The sequence below is a fragment of the Pipistrellus kuhlii genome, unplaced genomic scaffold (genome assembly GCF_014108245.1).
Source record: "Pipistrellus kuhlii isolate mPipKuh1 unplaced genomic scaffold, mPipKuh1.p scaffold_m20_p_96, whole genome shotgun sequence".
NCBI classification, from domain to species: Eukaryota; Metazoa; Chordata; class Mammalia; order Chiroptera; family Vespertilionidae; genus Pipistrellus; species Pipistrellus kuhlii.
Window position 1 is genome coordinate 402742 of NW_023425602.1, and position 22952 is coordinate 425693.

At 47.0% G+C, this 22952-nt stretch overlaps 2 protein-coding genes and 1 long non-coding RNA gene across 6 annotated transcripts in view; 2 read left to right on the forward strand and 1 right to left on the reverse strand.

The window, feature by feature from the left end:
- The window catches only part of TRIM26 (tripartite motif containing 26), a 76438-nt gene extending 69566 nt beyond the window's left edge, over positions 1-6872 (reverse strand). Inside the window, exon 1 of the mRNA XM_045578332.1 lies at positions 6765-6872. The gene's annotated coding sequence lies outside the window, so the exon portion shown is untranslated. The remainder of the gene's footprint in view (positions 1-6764) is intronic.
- The window catches only part of LOC118714068, a 30877-nt gene continuing 12073 nt past the window's right edge, over positions 4149-22952 (forward strand). The window contains exon 1 of the long non-coding RNA XR_004986481.2: positions 4149-4200. This is a non-coding gene — a long non-coding RNA (uncharacterized LOC118714068). The remainder of the gene's footprint in view (positions 4201-22952) is intronic.
- LOC118714057 (E3 ubiquitin-protein ligase TRIM39) lies at positions 7174-22934 on the forward strand. 4 transcript variants are annotated; one of them, XM_045578334.1, is made up of 8 exons: positions 7575-7685; positions 7979-8058; positions 10561-11020; positions 12885-12980; positions 17937-18167; positions 19540-19562; positions 20168-20283; positions 20970-22934. In XM_045578334.1, exons 3-8 carry the CDS (start codon positions 10568-10570, stop codon positions 21515-21517), a joined length of 1467 nt encoding a protein of 488 aa, XP_045434290.1. In that variant the 5' UTR covers positions 7575-7685; positions 7979-8058; positions 10561-10567; the 3' UTR covers positions 21518-22934. The 4 variants fall into 4 exon arrangements, with proteins under 4 accessions (XP_036284854.1, XP_036284852.1, XP_045434290.1 ...); XM_036428959.2 differs by lacking the exon at positions 7979-8058 and having other exon boundaries at positions 7545-7685; XM_045578336.1 differs by lacking the exons at positions 7575-7685; positions 7979-8058 and adding an exon at positions 9834-9858.

Below are 22952 nucleotides of genomic sequence, written 5' to 3' on the forward strand. Positions count from 1 at the left end.
GGATCGAGCCCACAACCAGGGCATGTGCCTATGGCCAGAATCAAACCCACGACCCTTCCGTTGGCCGACACTCTATCCACTGAGCAAAACTGGCTAAGGAGAGGTCCATTTCTGACTTCGTTTCAGTTGGATCAAATTTCTAAACTTTCTAAATCTCCATTTTCCATGTAATGAAAAAATAGGATTCCACTGCATCTCCTATGTACCTACTCCAGGACTTCTATGAGGATCAAATGAGATGAGGCAGGGAAAACACTTCACAGACATTTAGTTCAAGTGTAAAATGTTCCATCTGTGTTCTTGGACTGAAGAAACTACAAGGCTAGTCGTTGCTAGGGAGAGGAAGCCAGGAGTTGCTATGCGACATCATTACCCAGTGCCCACCTGGGCTGGGCTGTGGGCTGCATTTGCACCATGTTGTCTTGGTAAAGATTTGGTGTGGTGTTGCTCCAGGGTGGTGGCAGGGCCTGTTTCACACTTGGGGGATGCCCAGTGTTACTTTGTCAGCATCAGGTCTGTGGTGCCGTTTCTCTGAGCACACAACAGCTCCTGTGTTGAGCATCTGCCCCCTGGTGGTCAGTGTGAGTCATAGCAACCCATTGGACAGTGGGAAGAACACTTAGCACATTAGCCTTTTATATAGAGAGAGACCTGGTGCATGAAATTTGTGCATGGAGGGGTGGGGGAATCCCTCAGCCGGGCCTGCACCCTATCCAATTGCCTCTCACAATTCTGGACCACTGGTTCCTAACTGCTAACCTGCCTGCCTGCCTGATTGCCCCTAATCCCCCTGCCTAACTGCTCCCCTATCAGCCTGATTGCCACTAACTGCTCCCCTGATGGCCTGATCACCCTTAACGGTCTCTGTCTTGCCCCACATCTGGGACCCAGGATTCTCCCCTCTGGTCGGTCACAGGAACCCAGGACCCTGGCTTCCCTCCCTCTGGCCAACCACAGGTACCCAGGACTCAAGCCAGCTTCTGGCTGGGCTGGCTGCAGCTGCAGGGGACCGTGGACTGGCAGCTTCACCTGGGCCACAGGGGCCCAGGGCCATGGGCAGGCAACTTGTCCCTCTCCTGGGCCCGTCACAGGCGCTGGCACACAGGACCATGGGGCGGACGGCTTGTCCCTCTCCCAGGCCACAGCCCCAGCCCCCAGGACCGCAGGCTGTGTGGCTTGTCCCTCTCCCAGGCAGTGGCCTGGCTGGTTCCCTTTCCTCTCTTCCCAGTGTTGGGGGTGTGAGCCCTTATGGTGTGACAGGGTGATAACCATTTACATATTAGTTCTTTATTATATAGGAAACTATGAGTCTTGGACGGTATGGCTCACTTGGTTGAGCATAACTCCATGCACCAAAAAGTCACCAGTTCAATTCAGGTTGTAGTTCTATCCCCATTAGAAATGTACCAGTATATGGGATGCAGCCAATTGATGTTTCTCTCTCATATCAATGTTTCTCTCTATCTCTCTCCCTTCCTCTCTCTAAAATCAATACAAACATATTTTAAGAAACGAGTATGGCCGAAACCGGTTTGGCTCAGTGGTAGAGCATCGGTCTGAGAACTGAAAGGTCCCGGGTTCAATTCTAGTCAAGGGCATGTACATTGATTGCAGGCACATCCCTGGTGGGGGGTGTGCAAGAGGCAGCTGGTCGGTGTTTCTCTCTCATCGACGTTTCTAACTCTCTCTCCCTCTCCCTTCCTCTCTGTAAAAAAATCAATAAAATATTTTTTAAAAAACAAACAAAAAAAACGAGTATGGCCCTGAAGGATCCTGGGTTTGAATTCGGTCGAGGACATATGCCCAGGTTGTGCGCTCAGTCCCCAGTAGGAAATGTGCAAGAGGCAGCAGCCAATCAATGATTCTCTCTCATCATTGATGTTTCCATCTCTCCTTCCCTCTCCCTTCTCTGAAATCAATAAAAATATATATAAAAAAATAAATGAAATTTTAAGTTATCTATTTAAAAAAAGAGTATGTTTAAAAAAATACTATGAACAATTATATACCAATAAATTGGATGATCTGGAAGATGAATAAATTTTTAGAAATATACAATCTTCCAAAACTGAATAAAAAAGAAACAGAAAAATATGAATAGACCAACAACCAATAAAATCAAATCAGTAATCAAAAAACTCCAAACAAACAAAAGTCTGCAACTGAATGATGTCACAGGTAAATTTTAACAAAAATTTAAAAAAATACCTATCCTCATACTCAAAAAAATTGAGGGAAGATTCCCAAGCTCATTTTATGAGACCAGTTTTACCCTTATTCCAAAACCAAAGACAAAAAAAAGAAAATTATAGACCAACAGCCCTGATGAACAGATGCAAAAATCCTCAACTAAATATTAGTAATTTGAATCCAGTAGTATGTTAAAAAAGATCATAAATCATGAATCAAGTGAGATTTATTCCTGAGATTAGTTCAATATCCACAAATCAATTAACATGATACACCACATTTAAAAATGAAGGGTGAAAATCATATGATCATATCAATAGATGCAGAATAAGCATTCAACAAAATCCTGCATCAGCCTGGCCAGTTCTGCTCAGTAGTTGAGTGTCACCTATGAACTATTGTAGAAAGTCATAGGGCAATTCCCAGTCCGGACATATACCCAGGTTGCAGACTTGATCCCCAGTAGGCAGCCAATCCATAATTCTCTTATCATTGATGTTTCTATCTCTCTCTCTCCCTTCCTCTCTCTAAAACTAATAAAAACATTTTTTATTTTTTATTTTTTTTAATATATTTTTTTATTGATTTTTTTTACAGAGAGGAAGGGAGAGATAGAGAGCTAGAAACGTCGATGAGAAAGAAACATTGACCAGCTGCCTCTTGCATACCCCCCACCAGGGATGTGCCCGCAACCAATGTACATGCCCTTGACCAGAATCAAACCTGGGACCTTTCAGTCCACAGACCGACGCTCTACCACTGAGCCAAACCAGTTTCGGCTAATAAAAACATTTTTTAAATCCAACATCCGTTTATGATAAAAATTCTCAGCAAAGCAGAAATAATGGGGACTTACCTCAACATGATAAAGAGCATATATGACAAACCCATAGCTAACATGATACTCAACTGGAAAAAGTTAGAAGCATTTTCCTTATGATCCGTGTACCTGTCCAACTTCCCAGCACCACTTATTGAAAAGACTGTCCTTACTCCATTATATGCTCTTGCTTCCTTTGTCAAATATTGAGTTGAATGGCTTGTGTCAATTTCTGGGTTCTCTGTTTTTGTTCCATTGGTCTATCTGCCTGTTCTTGTGCCAGTACCAGGCTGTTTTGAGTACAGTAGTTTTATAGTATAACTTGGTATCTGGTATTGTGATTCCTCCAACTTTGTTCTTCTTTCTCAAGATTGCTGTGGCTCTCCAGGGTCTTTTTTGTTTCCATATAAATTTTTGGAGTGTTTGTTCTAGATCTTTGAAATATGCCGTTGGTATTTTATTAGGGATTGTATTGAATCTATAATGAGTCGTCAGCTGTTAAAGTGTATATACGTTTTTTGGGAGACACCCTGGGTATAGACACTTTGATTAAATATAAAAGCAGTGTTTGTACTTCAACTGCATTTTTAAACTTCTAGTAGCATTTCAGGATGAATTTCCTTTGTTCGAAGCTTAGTCTGGCTGAAAAGAAAGAAACATCAATTGAGCTACCAGCTGTTAAAATGTGTATACATGTTTCGGGGACACCCTGTAGGTGAGAGGATTAGAATACAGGATCAAAAATCCAGAAATAGATCTTAACTATGAAGGAATTTCACACATGACAGGAACTTCTCATTCACCTAATCCATCTAATGTATCTGTTCAGTACAGTAACCACGAGCCACATGTGGCCACTGAGCATCTAAACTGAGATGTGATGTAAGTAAAATATACATCAAATTTTAAAGACTTAATATTAAAAAAAGAACAAAATATCTCATTAACTATTGTTTAAAATGAATTACGTGTAAAACTATATTTTTTAATATACTTTATTGATTTTTTACAGAGAGGTAGAGAGAGGGATAGAGAGTTAGAAACATTGATGAGAGAGAATCATCGATCAGCTGCCTCTTACACACCCTCTACTGGGGATATGCCCACAACCAAGGTACATGCCCTTGACCGGAATCGAACCCGGGACCTTTCAGTCTGCAGGCCGACGCTCTATCCACTGAGCCAAACCGGTTTTGGCTGTAAAACTATTTTTTTACAGAATGGATTAAGTTGGTGAAATTAAATTTCACCTATTCTTTTTAATTTTTTAAAATGCAGCAACAGCCAGGACCGGTTTGGCTCAATGGATAGAGCGTCGGCTTGGGGAGCCGGGTTCGATTCCAGTCAGGGGCGTGTACCTTGGTTGTGGGCATATCCCCAGTAGGGGGTGTGCAAGAGGCAGCTGATCGATGACTCTCTCATCGATGTTTCTAACTCTCTATCTCTCTCCCTTCCTCTCTGTATAAAAATCAAAAATATATATTTTAAAAAAAAGAAAAAAGAAAAAGAAAATCATTGTTTTAAAAAAATAAAAATAAAAAAATAAAATATATTAAAAATAAATAAATAAAATAAAATGCAGCGACAAATAAAAAACTTGAGTGTTTTACATTATATTTCTAATGAACAGAACTGCTCTAAGGAAAAATAAAGATCTTCCCTTTACATCATAATTTAAAAAAATAAAGATAGAGTTAAAATAAAAAATACCATATGAGCCGAAACCGGTTTTGCTCAGTGGATAGAGCATTGGCCTGCGGACTGAAGGGTCCTGGGTTTGATTCCAGTCAAGGGCATGTACCTTGGTTGCAGGCACATCCCCAGTAGGGAGTGTGCAAGAGGCAGCTGATTGATGACTCTCTCTCATTGATGTTTCTAACTATCTCTCTCCCTTCCTCTCTGGGAAGAAAAAAAAAAATACCATATGAGATCCTAGGAAAGTAAATTAGAATCAGGATGGACTTCTTAATGAGGACAACTTGTCATACATACACGTGTATGCAGACATAGATAAAAAAGACAAACAACCCAATAGGAAAAGCAGGCGAAGAGCAGGATTGGAAATGCCCAGAAAAGCAAATGCTACTGACAAACATTTAACAAAAAAACACTCTAAATTACTGAAGAGAAAATGCAGTTTCAGTGACTAAGACATCTCTTTACTGGTTGGGGGTGGCCAACGAAGATGACACCTCTGTCAGGGTGTGGGAGAGGGACAGCTCATGCTCTGCTGCCAGGGCCATGTGAAGAACAGGCTTCTGAAAAACCAACACTGCAGTACGCATTACATCCTCAACAGGGAGCCATCCTCCGAGTGATATTCCACTATACATACTGACATATGTTCAGAGACTATTGTAACACTGTTTATGCAGCAGCAAAAATTTAAAAAGGAAACCAAGAAACATTCAATAAATTAATAAATGCCATCTACTGACAAAAGGCTGAAAAATGTATGGTACCTGCAGCATCAGACCTTCAGCAATCATTAAAAATATTAAATGAGCCGAAACCGGTTTGGCTCAGTGATAGAGCGTTGGTCTGTGGACTGAAGGTCCCCCCGGGTTCGATTCCAATCAAGGGCATGTATGCTGGTTGCGGGCACATCCCCAGTAAGGGGTGTGCAAGAGGCAGCTGGTCGGTGTTTCTCTCTCATCGACGTTTCTAGCTCTCTATCTCTCTCCCTTCCTCTGTGTAAAAAATCAATAAAAAATATATTTCTTAAATATATTAAATGAGAAATATCAGCAAAAATGTTTACACTTGAAATATCAACACTGGCTCCGTGGTAGGGATAGACACCTTATAACATGCAGTGTGGGCATCCATAGGTACAACCTTATGGGAAGACTCTATTAGACGTTTCATGTCCTAGCCTTTTGACCCAGCAACCCAACTTCCAGAAACCTTATTGCTTTATGGCATGACAATCTAAACATTCCTGTGCAAACATGCCAGATCATTACGTTGCACACCTTAAGCAATACAACGTACCCACCATACATGACCTCAGCAGTTTTCTACCTGCGCTGCTAATTTGGCTATTTCTTCTATACGACTCATTAATTTTAAGCCATCTTCTAGTCTCCCTTTCTGATATAAAAACTATATTTAAAATGTTTACAAATTTTCATCCCATTAAAAAAATCATCTCATTGTAATTCACTTTTTGCATCCCTTGGTATAAATCAGCATTACACATCATCACTCTCCCTGCAAAGCCAGGCTACCTTAGAATTGGGGCATTTTGTGAACTAGAACAAATACTGCTGCTACAATTTCTTTTCTTTTTTTAATATATTTTATTGATTTTTTACAGAGAGGAAGAGAGACAGATAGCTAGAAACATCGATGAGAGAGAAACATCGACCAGCTGCCTCTGGCACATTCCCTACTGGGGATGTGCCCACAACCAACGTACACGCCCTTGACCGGAATCGAACTTGAGACCTTTCAGTCCGCAGACCAACGTTCTACCGCTGAGCCAAACCGGTTTTGGCCTGCTGCTACAATTTCTAATGGTCCAACAGCAATGAGGCAGGTAGGGAGTTAATAAATGTAATTTTCTCAAGTTTAATCCTCTTCAATCATTGGCTATCGAAAAGTGAGCAAAAAGCAAAAGAACAGTGAAGAAAAAACAGACCTGTAGTTCGCACGTGTGATCACAAATCTTTATAACTCACACGTTGAATAGTTTCTGGCTCCCAGGACGTGCAGCTAAACACCGAGCATTGTCAAGAGCATCACAACTCACCCGGGACACGTGGGCCTCTGGCCACCGCCCTCGGCGGGCACACCAACAGGTCCCCTCCCTCTGCCGGATGCCGCAGCCCCGGGTCGGGGAGAGAGGCGCGACCCTTCCGCCGGGCCCAGCTCCAGCCCTCCCGCCATCCCTCCGGCCCGGGCCTGCGAAGCTTCCAGCGGCCAAGGCGCTGCGCGGTCCACACCAGACCCTCTCCCCGCGGGCAGAGGGCGGCCTCGGCGCGGTGCGCAGGGCGGCGCAGCGGCGCCGGGCGGAGCGCAGGGCGGCGGGAGCCGCTCTCGGCCCCGCTCCAGCGGGGACGGAGGTCACGGCGAGCGCACGAACCCCGCGGCTGGGAGCCGGGCTCCGAAGGCAAAGGGCGCGCCCTGACCCGGGCGGAAGTGACGTGCGCGGAGCCTGCAGGCCCGCCCCATAAATGGCGGCCGCAGCGAGGCGCCTTCCCCCGGACTGGCCGGCAGGGGTAGCTCCGAGTCCGACCCGCCCGGCTCCGGCAGCTCCCTGCGCCACCAGAACCAACCGACCGAACCCGGCCCGAGCCGAGCCGGAGCCCGGCCCCGCCGGGCGGTCCGCTCCCAGCGCGCCCGGCGGCGCCCGGCGGGCTGGCTTCAGCGCTCAGCCACGCGCATGCGCGGCCCTCGGTGCCGCGGGTTCCTCGGGCCGCCGGGCGCCCACGTTCCGGCCGCCTGCCCCGCGGTCCCTTCTCGCCCTAGCGTCCGGCCAGCGTCCCTCACCTCCGGCCTCCCGCCCTCGGCGGCCCCGCCGCCACGGGCTCCCGGCCGCCAGCCTCCAGGAGCCACTTCCGCTTCCGGCGAGTATTGTGTGTCGCGCCGCGGGCGGGGCGGGGGGAGGAGGAAGGAGGAGGCTGCGCTCCGGCGGCTCCGCGCCCGCACTGCCGGATCCGTGGCCCGGAAGGTAGGTGCCGCCCCGCCGCCGGGCCCGCCCCGCCGGCCGGGCCCGCACGCCGCGTCCCAGCGCCCGCGTCACCGGCCGCACCTGCCCGCCGCCGCCTCCGCCCGCCTCGGGCCGGGGACGTTGGCCGCCCCGGCGACGTCAGCGCGTCCGGCGTTGCTTGGCTACCCCGCCTGCCCCCTTCCCGCCGCCGCTGCCTCCCGGTGAAGCTGACGTCGTCCCGGCGGTTCCGGCTGCGGGCACCCCACCTGCACGTCCACTCCTCAGCTGGACACGCACCCCTCCCTCCCTCTCAGCCCCTGCGCCTGACCTGACGGGAGGAGACGGAGACCGGGTGGGACCGAGTTGTGAACCACGCTCAGGAGAGGGTCGCCCGGTGGGGCCCGGACAGTGTAGAAGCAAAATGAGGACGAGCCTGGAGTTGGCGCTTCTGCACACACGAGAAATAGAGAGAGACCTGCAGCCCAGAGCGCCGCGGCCCCAAGTCTCCTTCCCTAACCTCCTCCCATTGTTTCCCCTCACGTTGCCAGTCTAGTTCCCTAACTGCAAACAGTTCAGCTCCCCCAGGAGGGGAGACCTCTTAATTCCTGGAAGACTTGGGGAAAGGACAGGCTCACCACCATTGGGGTCCCCTAGGTGGGGAAGCCTCATGGACTGAACAGTCTCTCCTGGTTGAGGGAAGAATTTGAGATTCAAATAAGTTACTCCAAATTAAAGACTAAATTTGTGCCATCAATATACACAGGAATAATAGTCATTATTAACCCAACTCATTATAGGGTCACTTCTCTCTCAACACAGACCTACTAAATTTCTTTCCCTCTGTCCGGTCCCCTGTAGGGGAGGGAGGTGGACAGGAGGGGTCATGCAGATAGAGAAATCAAACATTTTTGGGGTAAAAGTGGTGTTTTACCAGCAGAGGACTAGCTTTCTGCCTTATATATCTCTTTAAGGCTTCACTTGAGGGAGGTTTTGATTGCCTCTTTATTTTCTTCCCCAACCATCCAATACCCATTAGCTAGAAGCACAGTGTGTCCAAGGAATTTGTTATTGATAGATGTTTCATAAGACTCCAGTCACTGCTGAGTGAAAGAGACTTCAGCTCTCTTTTCAAGAAGTTGGAGTTATTGGCCTGGGTCAATAATACACTCTTTAGTATAGTTGCCACTTTTCAGTAGTTCTAAATGTCCAAATGCAGGAATAGAAATGGGATTTGTATAAATCGTTTCACTCCAAGAGGAGGGCACGCGTCCAAACTGCGGCTCTCGAGCTACACGCGGCTCTTTGGCCCCTTGAGTGTGGCTCATCCACAAAACACCACGGCCTGGGCAAGTCTATTTTGAAGAAGTGGTATTAGAAGAAGTTTAAGTTTAAAAAATTTAGCTCTCAAAAGAAATTTCAATCGTACTGTTGATATTTGACTCTGTTGACTAATGAGTTTGCTGACCACTGCTCTAGATTAATTGATAGAAGGAAGAATAATATCAGACTTTCCTGAAAAGAAGAGGTTGTTACCCTTGCCTATCTAATTCTGCTTATTATTATTTAAAAGAGTGAGAGAACAGTGTCAGAGAATCTGGCTTAGGCTCCAGGGGACTATTGCAAAAAAAAATTCTATAACGTGCCCTGGCTGGTTTGGCTCAATGGATAGTGTCTGCCTGCAGACTGAAAGATCCCAGGTTCGATTCTGGTCAGGGCACATGCCCAGGTTGTGGGCTCGATTTCCAGTGGGGAGCATGCAGGAGGCAGCCAATTGGTGATTCTCTCATCATTGATGTTTCTATCTCTCTCCTTTCCTCTCTGAAATCAATAAAAATCCATAAATTTAAGAAATCTTAATACTTTGATTTTTATAGCACTGCACTTTCTCAAACTCCTTTTTCATCTATTAGAAAAATGTCAAACTAGGCATAGAACTGGTGGGGAACATTGGCCCATGGCCATATAAAACCTGTAAAATCATTTGGTCTGGCCCTGTTAGGGCATTAGATGTGAGTTAATTAAATGTTAGACAAATATACCAGGCTAATTTTTTTTTCTTTTCTTTTTTTGTTTTCTTTTTTTAAAAACAGGCTAGTTTTTAAGTTGATAATTTTGTATGGCCCACAACGCTACACTAATAAAAGAAAAGATGCAAATTGACCCTACCTTCGTGATACCCACCAGCCAATCAGGAGTGAGTATGCAAGTTAACCTAACAAAGATGGTGGGTTAATTTGCATACATAGGCGCCAAGTGGCTGGAGGCGGTATGCTTGCATCATTGCCATGGCGACAACACAGGCATTCCAAACCGCCCCAGTCTCTCCAGGCCTCTGGGCAGCGTGGAAAGGCAGAAAAGCGACTCTGGGCAGAATGAAAGCAAAAAGGTGGCTCTGAGCCGGAGCAAAGGCAGTGCCGCCGGCAGCCAGGGAAAGGAAGGCCCATTCTTGCATGAATCTTCATGCATCGGGCCTCTAGTGATGTTATAAATATCCAAATGGCCCTTAGCAGAAAAAAGGTTCCCCAACCCTGGTCTAGAAAATTGGTTTTAGGACACAAGTGGGATGAGCCTGGATCAGGAGTATGTTGAGCTACAGTTAAAGGAACCCTCTGTTTCTAATAAGGGAAAGCAGAGCTAAAAGACAGAAGAGATGGGGGAGAGGGGTATCAGTTTGCTGCATAGGAAAAAAAAATTTGATTGATGGCTGGGAGTCACAAGTTTTGGAACTAGAGTAACAAAAGAGAGGTTGAATCTAACAGAAGATGTAAAATACCAATGTGGGACTAACTCTAGAATTGGGGTTTTACAAGTGGGTAAATGTCGGAGCAGGGATGTAGAAAAAGAAAGATTTAAACCTCCAACTAACATTTTTCTCTGCCTCCTTCCTATCCCGAAGTTAAATAATGGCAGAGACGAGTCTGTTAGAGGCTGGGGCCTCTGCAGCGTCCACAGCCGCGGCTCTGGAGAACTTACAGGTGGAGGCCAGTTGCTCTGTGTGCCTGGAGTACCTGAAGGAGCCTGTCATCATTGAGTGTGGGCACAACTTCTGCAAAGCTTGCATCACCCGCTGGTGGGAGGACCTAGAGAGGGACTTTCCTTGTCCTGTCTGTCGAAAGACCTCCCGGTACCGCAGTCTCCGGCCTAATCGTCAACTAGGCAGTATGGTGGAAATTGCCAAGCAGCTCCAAACTGTCAAGCGGAAGATCCGGGATGAGAGCCTCTGCCCCCAGCATCATGAGGCACTCAGCCTCTTCTGCTATGAGGACCAGGAGGCTGTGTGTTTGATATGTGCAATTTCCCACACCCATCGGGCCCACAACGTCGCACCACTGGACGACGCCACACAGGAGTACAAGGTGGGGAACCAGGCACATGAAGTCAGCATGGGGCAAAGGGAGGCACACTGTGGAGGCAGGCTCTCTGGGTAGAGGATCAAAAGCTCCAGAGGGCGAGACTGTATCTGGGTCTCATTCTATAGTTCCCTCTAAGGTGCATACACAGGGGACTCCCACACAGTACATCTACCAGCCATCCTCAAGCACGAAGAACAGTGGCAATGAGTACCCCAAAATTTCTCTCTGACCTTTCTAACACATTTGAGCATGAGAGGAAGAGAGACATTTATATATATAAAAGCCTAAGCAACCATTTGATCAGTAGCAATGACGCACACTGACCACCAGGGGGCAGACACTCAACACACAGGCATAGAAACATGGAACAGACTGATGAATCTCAGAGGGGAGGAGGAAGGGCGGGAAGAGATTAACCAAAGATCTTATATGCATGCTAGAGGCCCAGTGCACGGATTTGTGCACCAGTGGGGTCCCTTGACCTGGCCTGTGGGGGTTGGGCTGAAACTGGTTCTCCGACATCCCCCGAGGGGTCCCGGGTTGTGAGAGGGTGCTGGCCAGGCCGAGGGACCCCATCAGTGCCCCGGGTCTCTAGTATTTTTCATAATGAATGAGAGCACATACAGAAAATCCACGTTGGAAAGAACTGAAAAGTTGTCTAGTTTCCTCATTCTGTTCCCTGCTCAGAACATCCCTTCCCGTTGGCACTGGGAAGACTGTCATTCCACTTTAGACTGAGCCAGTCTGTTATTTGCATCTTCCCCAGATAATGGATAACATTACATCTGATTTAAATTATTGCTGGGTCAAAGTAAGTGTTTGAGAAACAGAAATTAGAGGTGCTAATGTCTTAGTACTTTATCAAGTACTTAATTTGTGTTTTTTTAAATACATTTTTATTGATTTCAAAGAGGAAGGAAGAGGGAGAGAAAGATAGAAACATCAATGATGAGAGAGAATTGTTGATCAGCTGCCTCCTGCATGCCCCCCACTGGGGATCAAGCCCACCACCTGGGCATGTGCCCTTGACTGGAATCGAACCTGGGACCCTTCAATCTGCAGGGTGACGCTCTGACTACCAAGCCAAACCGGCCAGGACTTAGTTATGTTAATAAAATCTTTAGAAATAAGATTTAAAGCTGAAATGGGTTTGGCTCAGTGGATAGAGCGTCGGCCTGTGGACTGAAAGGTCCTGGGTTCGATTCTGGTCAAGGGCATGTACTTTGGTTGCGGGAACATCCCCAGTTGGGGTGTGCAAGAAGCAGCTGGTCGATGTTTCTAACTCTCTATCTCTCTCTCTTCCTCTCTGTAAAAAATCAATAAAATACATTTGTTTTAAAAAAAAAAAAAAGAAAAGAAAAAGAATAAAGCTTTCTGAATTAAAAAGAAAAGAAAAGAAAGAAAGATTTAAGGTTGTTTATAAGTAAGATTTCATTGTATTTGCAGATGATTAGAGTTGAAGAGGAATGCAAGTTTAAAGATGGACATCAGAGTCCAGAGGTCACTTTGACAGTAATAGGTAGTTACTTGAGTTAGAAGGTGGATGGAGTTGGTGACCGCTGGACTACTGTGGTTCAGTGAGAGGATATTTACCCACTTGTAAAACCCTAATTCTAGAGTTAGCTCCGCATTGATATTTTACATATTTTCTTCTGTTAGATATGGGGGAGAGATGGTGATAGAGATAGGCTGGTGGCAGGAGGAGAGACCTGTAAGAAGTTAACATCGCAAGTGATAGGCAAGGGAGGAAGTTGGCTTAAGAGCTGGTGAGAGGCGTAGGATGCAAACAAACGGTTTAAAACAAATAGGTTAACCTCTGAATGTAGGCTATGCCAGCCAACCCACCTCTCCCACTTCCTGCCCTCAGGAAAAACTGCAGAAGTGCCTGGCACCTCTGGAGCAGAAGCTGCAGGAGATCACCTGCTGTAAGTCCTCGGAAGAGCAGAAGCCTTCAGAGCTCAAGGTAAGGCAGGCAGGGAACCAAGCATTACCACATTATCTCACCCACCAGTTCTGATTCATTAGAAAAATGCTGTACTCTCAGAAATGATGGTATCTTCTTAAGCTTGATGGTCAGTAGACATTGTACTGACGTTGCTTGTCATGCGCTAAGTACTGAGGAAGAGGCTAGAAGGGTAAAGGACAGGCAGGGTGCCTTACACCTGGTGAGTGCAGGGGCTTCGTGCCTGCTGGGCTCCTGTGCAGCAGGAGGAGGCTGTTCTGCTGAGTGTGAGAGGTGGGACTTCCTGAGAAGCCCCCGCCCCAGGCCCTCACCACTATCTGTGCCCCTGGGTTATGCATATGTGCATACAAGGTCTTTGATTGATTATCTTCCACCCAATCACCCTCCCTTGCCTTCCCTCTGAGATGACCCAATGACTTTAAAACTAATGTGTTAGTTAGGGTAGCAAAGTCCTGGGGTGGAGTGGGAATCGGATGGAGGAAAAAAGAGGGACATCTGTAATAATCTGAACAATAAAGATTAAAAAAATAATAACTTGTAATTAACCATGCTGAAATGATAATTATTCATAAAATAATCTATCTACATAATTTTAAAAGTAAACTGTCATGTCGAAATATAGTATAATACAACAAAAGAAAAATAATGTGTAATGAAGTCTGCTGTGTGATATTTATTTTTTAATCTTTATTGCTCAGATTATTACAATTGTTTCTCCTTCCCCGCCCCCCCAATAGCTCCTTTCCACCCTATTCCCGCCCCACCCTATTCCCGCCCATTGTCCTTATCCATAGGTGTACTATTTTAATCCAGTCTCTTCCTGCACCCTCCACACCCCTTTCCCCTGATAATTATCAATCCACTTCCTTTCTTTCCCCCTGATTCTATTATATTCATCAGTTTATTCTATTCCTCAGATTTTTAATTCACTTGATTTTTAGATTCACTTGTTGATATATATGTATTTGTTGATCATAACTTTTATCTTTTTCCTTTTTTTCCCTCTTCTTAAAGAATACCTTTCAGCATTTCATATAATACTGGTTTGGTGGTGATGAACTCCTTTAGCTTTTTCTTTTTCTTTTCTTTTTTTTTTTTAAATATATTTTATTGATTTTTTTACAGAGAGGAAGAGAGAGTGATAGAGAGTTAGAAACATCAATGAGAGAGAATCATTGATCAGCTGCCTCTTGCACACCCCCTACTGGAGATGTGCCTGCAACCAAGGTACATGCCCTTGACCAGAATCGAACCCGGGACCTTTCAGTCTGCAGGCCAATACTCTATCCACTGAGCCAAACCGTTTTCCGGCCCCTTTAGCTTTTTCTTATCTGTGAAGCTCTTTGGCCTTCAATTCTTTTTTTTTCTTTTCTTTTTTTTAATATATACCGTATTTTTCGGACCATAAGACGCTCCGGACCATAAGACGCACCAGTTTTTAGAGAAGGGAAATGAAGAAAAAAAGATTCTGAAACAAATAGTGTCCTAAAATATTTTATGTGCATTAAAACCCAACATCACAGTCATAAACACATGTAATCAACCCTGTAAAGTAAACAGCAGCATTTAGAACCATTTTAGAGCCGGGCAAGCACACAGAGACCACACAGAGCCGGGCAAGTAAAAAAACTTTTTTTTTAAGTATATGTGTAGGCTATATTTGGACCATAAGACGCAGGGACTTTTTCCCCCCACTTCTGGGGGGAAAAAAGTGCGTCTTATGGTCCGAAAAATACGGTATATATATTTTATTGATTTTGTACAGAGAGGAAGGGAGAGAGATAGTTAGAAACATTGATGAGAGAAAGTCATCGATCAGCTGCCTCTTGCACACCCCCTACTGGTGATATGCCCGCAACCAAGGTACATGCCCTTGACCAGAATCGAACCCGGGACCCTTCAGTCCCCAAGCCGACGCTCTATCCATTGAGCCAAACCGGACTCCTGGCCTTCAATTCTGAATGATAACTTTGCTGGATACAGTAATCTTGGTTGTAGGTTCTCACTGTTCATCACTTTGAATATTTCTTGCCACACCCTTCTGGCTTGCATAGTTTCTGTTGAGAAATCAGCTGATAGTCTATGGGTGCTCCCTTATAGGTAACCAACTACTTTTCTTTTTCTGCTTTTGATATTCTCTCTTTGTCTTTTGCTCTTGGCATTTTAATTATGATGTGTCTTGGTGTGTTACTCTTTGGATTCCTCTTGTTTGGGGTTCTGTGCGCTTCCTGTACTTGTAAGTCTATTTCTTTCACCAGGTAGGGAAAATTTTCTGACATTACTTCTTCAAATAGGTTTTCAGTATCTTGCACTCTTTCTTCTTCTGGCACCCCATAATTCGGATGTTGGTTCACTTGAAGTTGTCCCAGAGGGCTCCTTACACTATCTTCAGCTTTCTGGATTCTCTTTTCTTCTTGCTTCTCCAGAGCAGTGTCCTTTGGCTCTTTGTATTCCAAATCTTTGATTTGATTCTTGTGTTCCTCCAGTCTGCTGTTGGATCTCTGTATAATATTTTTTTATTTTAGTCAGTGTATGTTTAGTTTCTAGTTGGGTCTCATTATCAGCCTTTTCTAGGAAATTCTTGAAAAAGTTTATAACCGTGGTTTTGAACTCTATATCCAGTCTTTTGTTCTCCTCCATCTCTTTCACTTGAGATCTGTTTCCTTGTCTGGGCATTTTTTATGTAGGATTGCTTTGTGTGTTTGGTGTCCTATATGGCCCAGTGGGTCAGCCTCCCCAGTTACCTGAGGTAGACTCTCTTGGTGCTCCCCTTTGTGGATTGAGTATACAGTCTTGTTGTAGTTAAGTCTTTATTGTTGTTGGTATCCCTGGGAGGAATTGACCTCCAGGCCCATTGGATGTATCAGCTGTGTCTACTCTGGGATACCTTCTGTATTGGAGACAGTCTTATAGGATCAGACTTGCAAAATTGCAAAAGCCTCTGTGCTTAGCTTGGATGGGACGGAGTCTCAGGGCTGAGCTGACAGTCTTGGCTTCTTGTCAGCCCTGCCCTTGTGTGTGAGCCTCAGACCTCTGCCTTCCCCGGCTCCCCTGGGTTTCCGCCTGACCGTCCAGATTCCCCTGCAAGAGCGTGGGTGCCCCAGGGGCTCGCCCGGAATTGGGTTGGGTCTCTGTAGTCTGGAGCTTCAGACTCCTTCCGCTATGGAGAGGCTGCGGCAACCTCCACGGTCAGACCTCTGCTCGCACTCACTCGCGCACGACTGTAGACCCTGCCCGCTGCGGCTCCCGGCTCCCCCAGTCTCCCAGTCTCTGAGTCTCTGGGTGCCTTTCTCTACTGTCCAGACTCCACCCGTATGAGCCTGGGTCCCCGGGGTTTTGGCTGGGGCTGGCATTCAGTGCAGTCGGAAAGGGTTCAGTGCAATCGGGGACTTCCTTTCCCCTCCCGCCAGCCAGGCATTCGGCCGCCCTTTTTCTCTGCACACAAGCGTCTCCCTATCTCAGCACTTTGTGGCTCCCAATCCAATCCATGAGCCTCTCTCCTTTCTAGTTGTAGATTTCCCACTCCGCCAGCTTTCCTGTGGTTTTGGATGATGTCCGTTCTGTCTTTTAGTTGTTGTTTTGAAATTGTTGTGCAAGGCAGTAGCTTAGGTGCTTAATGGTTCTGCTGTGTGATATTTAAACACGAGTGCCCTGAAAGACACGGCAGTATGGTTTTATCCCTGCACCTACATGTGCCATCATCAACCACGCACCTAATTGTGCCATCATCAACCACGCCGTAAATGCAGGCTCAGACCGAGGCAGTTGAGAGTCATGTTGACTTACATACCACAAGCAGCTTAGCTCTTAGTGACATGATATCTCAGAATGATATTTCCAAATATCATTTCACTCCCTCTCTAAGAACCACTGCACTGCAAATGCAGAGTAAAAAAAGAGAAGGGACTGTAGGGCTATGTGAGGGAGAACTATTTTGCTATCTGTTTATCACAGTATGACTTCTACATTCCACTTGTTGCAGTGGCAGTACAGAGGTGGGCTGTGCTTGCTGACAACCCTCAGAAGGGCTGTGGCTAGTGACTGTCCCCAATTAGCAAGTTTCAGGAATGGGAAAGCTTCAATCTTTGTGCTGGCTAAGCGAAAGCATGTTTCACATTTTAAGCAACTCATTTACTAAGAAACTTGGGAACCTGCTCCTGGGATGGCAGCTAGCAAGTCTCAGAAATGACTTGAAACTATTTCAGGAACAGCTCTGAAATCTCTGTATTTGTTGCAGCCCATTACTAGAACCTTACTGATTCTTTTCCACTTAGTTCTCTCTGATCATGTTTTCATCAGGTAGCTATCTTCTAACATACCAATGATGACAGTCATATCACTTAACTGGCCAGTATTTGTATTTTCCTTTTCTTTGTTTTTGTTTTTAATGTTTTTTTTTATTTTGGAGAGGAAGGATCGGGGGAGAGAGAGAGAAACATAAATGATGAGAAAAAATAATTGATTGGCTGGCTGCCTCCTGCGCGCCCTACTGGGGGCCCTTGACCAGAATGGAACCAGGAGCCTTCAGTCTGCAGGTCAACTCACTCTATCTGCTGAGCCACACTGGCTGGTGCTGTATTTTCCTTCTCTTAACAAATTACATTACCTAGAGCTTTATCATCAGATATGGCTTATGTCTGAAATAGGTTGTCATTATATTATTGAGTTCTTATGTCTTGAATTATTTTTCCTAAAACATAAAAGCATGTTTTTTTAGAAGTTAATATAATTTAAGAAAATTAAAACTTATAAACATTGATTTTTATCTTCCCAATGGTCTTCACTCCCAAGTCACCAGTGGGATAGAGCCATTCTTTATAGAAGGAAATGACAGTGGAGAGAAACATGAGTGTCCCGTTAAACTGTTTTTAATGACACTGGAATTTATGCTCGTGGCAGGTAGGGAGAGGGACACTGTGCCCCTGTAAGGAAGCAATACCGTCCCTCTTTCCTCAGAGGCTGGTGGAGAGTCGCCGACACCAGGTCCTGAAGGAGTTTGAAGAGCTTCACAGGCGGCTGGATGAGGAGCAGCAACTGCTGCTGTCCCGACTGGAGGAGGAGGAACAGGACATTCTGCAGCGCCTCCGAGAAAATGCTGCTCGCCTCGGAGACAGGCGCCGCGAGCTGGCCCACCTGGCTGCCGAGGTGGAGGGCAAGTGCTTGCAGTCGGGCTTCGAGATGCTTAAGGTTCGCCCTTTGCCCCTGCGTGGCCCCTCGGGTCGGGCACAGGCTAGCTTTGCACAGGCGGTCCTGTCAGCCGGAAAGCTCGCTTCTCTGCTCTGCTCCTTTAAACCCAGTCCTTTCTTCTAGGCACATGCAGAGGGTCTGCCCCCAGAAAGCTCCTCCCACTGCTCCCGTTTCCTTCTGAGCATTTCTGTGTTCTTACATCTTGTCAACAATTATGTGGTTGATTTGTACCAAAGGAAAATCCATTCTTTTGAAAGGAGGGAAATCTAATCTGAATTCGTGAAAAAGCAAAAAAACTACGCATTAAAAAGTGTGTAAATGCAGTCACCATTACTTTTAAGTCCTGGCATTTGATGGACCTAGTGCTGAAAGAGAAGAGGAACAGCCCAGCCAGTGTAGCTCAGTTGAGCATCAGGAACCGATTCCCGGTCAGGGCACATGCCAGGTTATGGGCTCAGTCCCCAGGAGGAGGCATGCAGGAGGCAGCTGATTGATGTTCTCTCTCAACATTGATGTTTCTCTCTCTCTCTTTCCCTTCCTCTAAAATCAATAAAAACATACATTTTTAAAAAACAATAGAAACCTAGTTGAAAGACACTTAAAAGTTATGTATTAAAAAATACATTGTTTTTGATATGTAAACACCTCTAAGATGTTTGAAATCATTTGTTGTCTTAAGGAGACGCGTGGTGTTAGCAAGGCTGTAGGAAACATGTTTCTCACCTTAGAGATCAGACCAGCAGCATTGGAATCAGCGAGGCACCGTTGCACAGTGATCTGCATGCTGATGTACTCCTTGGTGTTTATTCTCATGTCTTTTCATGTATGTGTGTTCTGCCTTCCACATTAAACTGGGAAATCCTGGGGGCAGAGATTTGTCTTCTTTGTCTTCTGGACCCCAAGTATTCGCAAATCAGGAACACGGTTGTTAGTGTTTATTAACCAACACCAAACAGGGGATGCCAGCCCATAGTGGGAAGTAGGACCTGTTCCTCTACCACAGACTGGAGCTCTCTGTACTAATCCTCAAGGAGGCAGGTGTTGTGGTCGGTACTTGGGGGACAGAGCGAAGAGCAGACACAATCCCTGCGCCCTGCATTGCGCTCCCAGTGTCCCTGAGGAACAAAGACAAACGTACAGGAGCCATTTGGAAGGAACATAAGTTGCCGAGCTTCGTGGTGACCAGAAGTTGAAAGTGAGGATGAAGTTGGGCGAGATGTGCTCAGACCCCTCTGGATCTCTCCTGCATGGCAGCCTCTGTCTGCCCTGTTCCTGTTTTAGAGATCTGGAGGTTGGGGAGGAGGGGGGCCCTTTTGCCTGTAGGACCCTGACTACCAGGACCAATACTGCTTTCTTTTCTCCTTCCCTCTAGGATGTCAAAAGTACCCTGGAAAAGTAAGTGATTCCTGCAGCTCTTTCAGTGAATTAGATCTTGGCGTAGAGCCTGGCGGCACAGTAAGGAGTGGGAGGGTAAGATGGAAAAGCCGTGCAGCTTCTGGGAGGCCGTGGGAAAGGGCTATACATCCGTGATGCCAGTCAGAGAGCAAATCATCGGGAATAGTAGCCCTTTGAGCATCAGGACTTCCTGGTTAAGGAAGATACCAAGGTCATGTAGAACCAGATTCTGCCTGTGCCTGTATGTGGAATTGTGCCCAAACAAGATGGAAGAAGGATAGGGGTGGTGGTGGTGGTGGGGGGATAATTACCCATTTGCAAGAAATATAACAAATAGGGAGGGAGGATATGTATTGGGGGGGGGCAATGGAAAAATATGTACACAGATAAGAATTTAATTTAAAAAAAAAAAAGGAATATAACAGATACCTCCAGAAAATCCTGAGGCTCATTCTTAAGGATTTGTCCAGGGGACCATATGGCTATCCACAGATTGGCAAAAGGAAGCGATACTTAAGTGCTTGTCCTCAGGAAGGAGGGAGAAAGTGGAAGGATGGGGCTTCCCTGACCTGCCCTTTCTTCCCCTCTCTTCCTGCCCCTCCTAGATGTGAAAAGATGAAGACCATGGAGGTGACTTCAGTATCCATACAGCTTGAAAAGAACTTCAGCAACTTCCCCCGACAGTACTTTGCCCTAAGGAAAATCCTTAAGCAGCTAATTGGTGAGTTGTTCCCAAAAGGAAAATAGCAAAGGGAATCGGCAGAGAGCAAAAAGTCTTTATCTGGGCTTCAGCTGCCCTATCTGTCACCCATCCCTTTACCTGGCTTTCGGTCACTCTGAGTCACAGAACTCGCAGAGAAAAGCTTGTGTCATCTAACCTTAGGCCCACACTTTTCTGAACAGGGGCCCAAAAAGGTAAAATAATTGGCCTAAAATTAGTCCACTCTAGAGAGTGAAGGGATTGTCATTCATTTTCACTCAGAGAATACAGTCATACAGTTTCCAAGAAAACGGATGTCAAGTCACCCTACCCCTAGACCCAATGATGGTGTCTTCTTGGTATCCTTCTTCACATACACTTTCCATTCTTTCTGGCCCTTGACTGTGCCTGGTGCTTCTCTGCACCGTGAGATGATGATGATGTCGGGGGCTGTGGATGGAGGGCCTAACCCACCGGCCCTGGCAAGGCAAGAGCGAGTTAGTCACCTGCGCCTTTTAGGGCCGGTGAAACGCGAAGCAGTGTCCTTCCCCTGCCTCAGGTGACACCAGGGATGGAGAAAGTTACCAAACCACAGTGTTCTGGGCCTTTAAGGGAGCAGGCTCTGTCAGGCAGGCTGGAAGACTGAGGCAGGGCGTTGAGCTATTCCCCGTCCTCATCTAGCTCCCCACTCTGGCTTCTCCCGCCAGCGGATGTGACCCTGGACCCGGAGACTGCTCATCCTAACCTGGTCCTGTCGGAAGATCGGAAGAGCGTCAAGTTTGTGGAGACCAGACTCCGGGACCTGCCTGACACGCCTCGGCGCTTCACTTTCTACCCCTGCGTCCTGGCCACGGAGGGCTTCACCTCGGGCCGGCACTACTGGGAGGTGGAGGTGGGCGACAAGACCCACTGGGCAGTGGGCGTGTGCCGGGACTCGGTGAGCCGCAAGGGCGAGCTGACCCCGCTGCCGGAGACTGGCTACTGGCGGGTGCGGCTGTGGAACGGAGACAAGTATGCAGCCACCACCACGCCTTTCACTCCTTTGCACATCAAGGTGAAACCCAAGCGGGTGGGCATATTCCTAGACTATGAGGCCGGCACACTGTCTTTTTACAACGTCACAGACCGCTCCCATATCTACACCTTCACTGACACTTTTACTGAGAAACTGTGGCCCCTCTTCTACCCGGGCATCCGGGCTGGAAGGAAGAACGCGGCACCGCTCACCATCAGGCCCCCGACAGACTGGGAGTGACGGGAAGGCCGGCACCCTGGGACGAGGCCGGATCCGGAGCTACGGGCCTGCCTTCCTGCGACCTGCGACCTGTGACCTGTGACCTGCGACCTGCGGGAGCGCGCGGCTGAGGCAGCGGGCGGAGCCCGGTCTAGAGTGGTTCTGTGGAAGCGTAGGCAGGCCTGGCCGGGTGAGAGCACGCTGTTGGGTGGGGCGTAGGCTCCCAAGGACTCAATCCCCTGAAGCCAGTCAGGCTTTCTGTTGCACAGGACGGGTCGGGAAGGGAGGAGGGGCTTTTCCGGAAGCAAAATGTCTGTGGGAGGGTGTGGCACTCAAACCAGAGGAGCGAACAAGCCCATGGGTCCTTGTTGGGCTCTTGAACGCAGAACAGCCAGGTTTCCTGAGGAAGAGCACGGGTGCGTGAGCCGCTGGCTGAATGGAAACGGAAGACAGCTGCTCTCGTGGGTCTGGGAGTTGAGGGCCCACGAGAGCAAAGATTTCTGTGGGCAGAGAGCGGGCATCGAGGTGAGGAAGGTCAGGGAGGGGGCAAAGGGACAGACCCCTAGACACTAATGACGGGGAGAGAGGTTTCTTTGGCCATCTGTTCCCAGAATGAGGTTGCCAGTGTGAGTTGGATTGGCCGGAGGAGCACTGTGGGGAGGAAAGGGTGAGGAGGACAAGAGGAGAGCCCAGGTCCTGTCAGCCTTCAGCAGAGCTGGCTATTGCCTGTCTCCTTAGAGTTGATCGTGTCCAAGAAGTTGGTCACCTTACTCTTCAGGGATGAGTTGCCAGAGATCCTGCAAGACAGCCTGTCCTTTTACTGCTTTCCCAAAGGAACGCGGAAAAGAGAGAGTCTGGTATTGGAGGAAAGAGAAAAGTATTTCTATCCAAAGCTTAAGGAATGTTACAAAATAGTTACTCCCAAGTTGTCAGCTTTCTTACCTGGGTAAAATGTCTAAGCCAGAAAGGGAGAGCGGTGTAGAGTCTTCTCGCCCTGAGGAAAGGGTAGAAGAGGGTGGAGTGTGCAGGGAAGGACAGAGAGGCAACTTCCATGTGCCTGCGTGCATCTGGCCTGGAACTAGTGTTCACAGGAGCCAGACTTTTGCTTGTTTGCTGCCATCCCTCACCGTTTGCCATTTCCCACATCAGAAAATGTAAGTCACTTAATGTTAGGCCAAAATAACCTGTAGGGTACATGTCAAAAAAGGCAGAGCGATGCATGCCAAACCAAAGGGACACGACTGAACCATCTGCTGCTCAGGTAATGGGGTTCACAGGTGGGACAAGCTGCAGGTTAGTGAGGGCATTTCAGTTCCTCTGACCACCTCCACAGGACTCTGTCCAGACTCTCCTCTTACCTTTGTGCCTTGACTGTGGTTCTTTGTGGCAAGACACTTTGGTGGGTAAACAATATGGAACAAAGGATCCACTGACGTGCTCTTTGTGCTGTATGCTG

Coding starts and splice junctions, on each gene's coding strand:
- LOC118714057 (XM_036428959.2), top strand. CDS start 10,568: ATGGCAGAGACGAGTCTGTTAGAGGCTGGGGCCTCTGCAGCGTCCACA. Junction 12,981..17,936: donor AGAAGCCTTCAGAGCTCAAG/GTAAGGCAGGCA, acceptor CTCTTTCCTCAG/AGGCTGGTGGAGAGTCGCCG. Junction 19,563..20,167: donor GTCAAAAGTACCCTGGAAAA/GTAAGTGATTCC, acceptor TGCCCCTCCTAG/ATGTGAAAAGATGAAGACCA.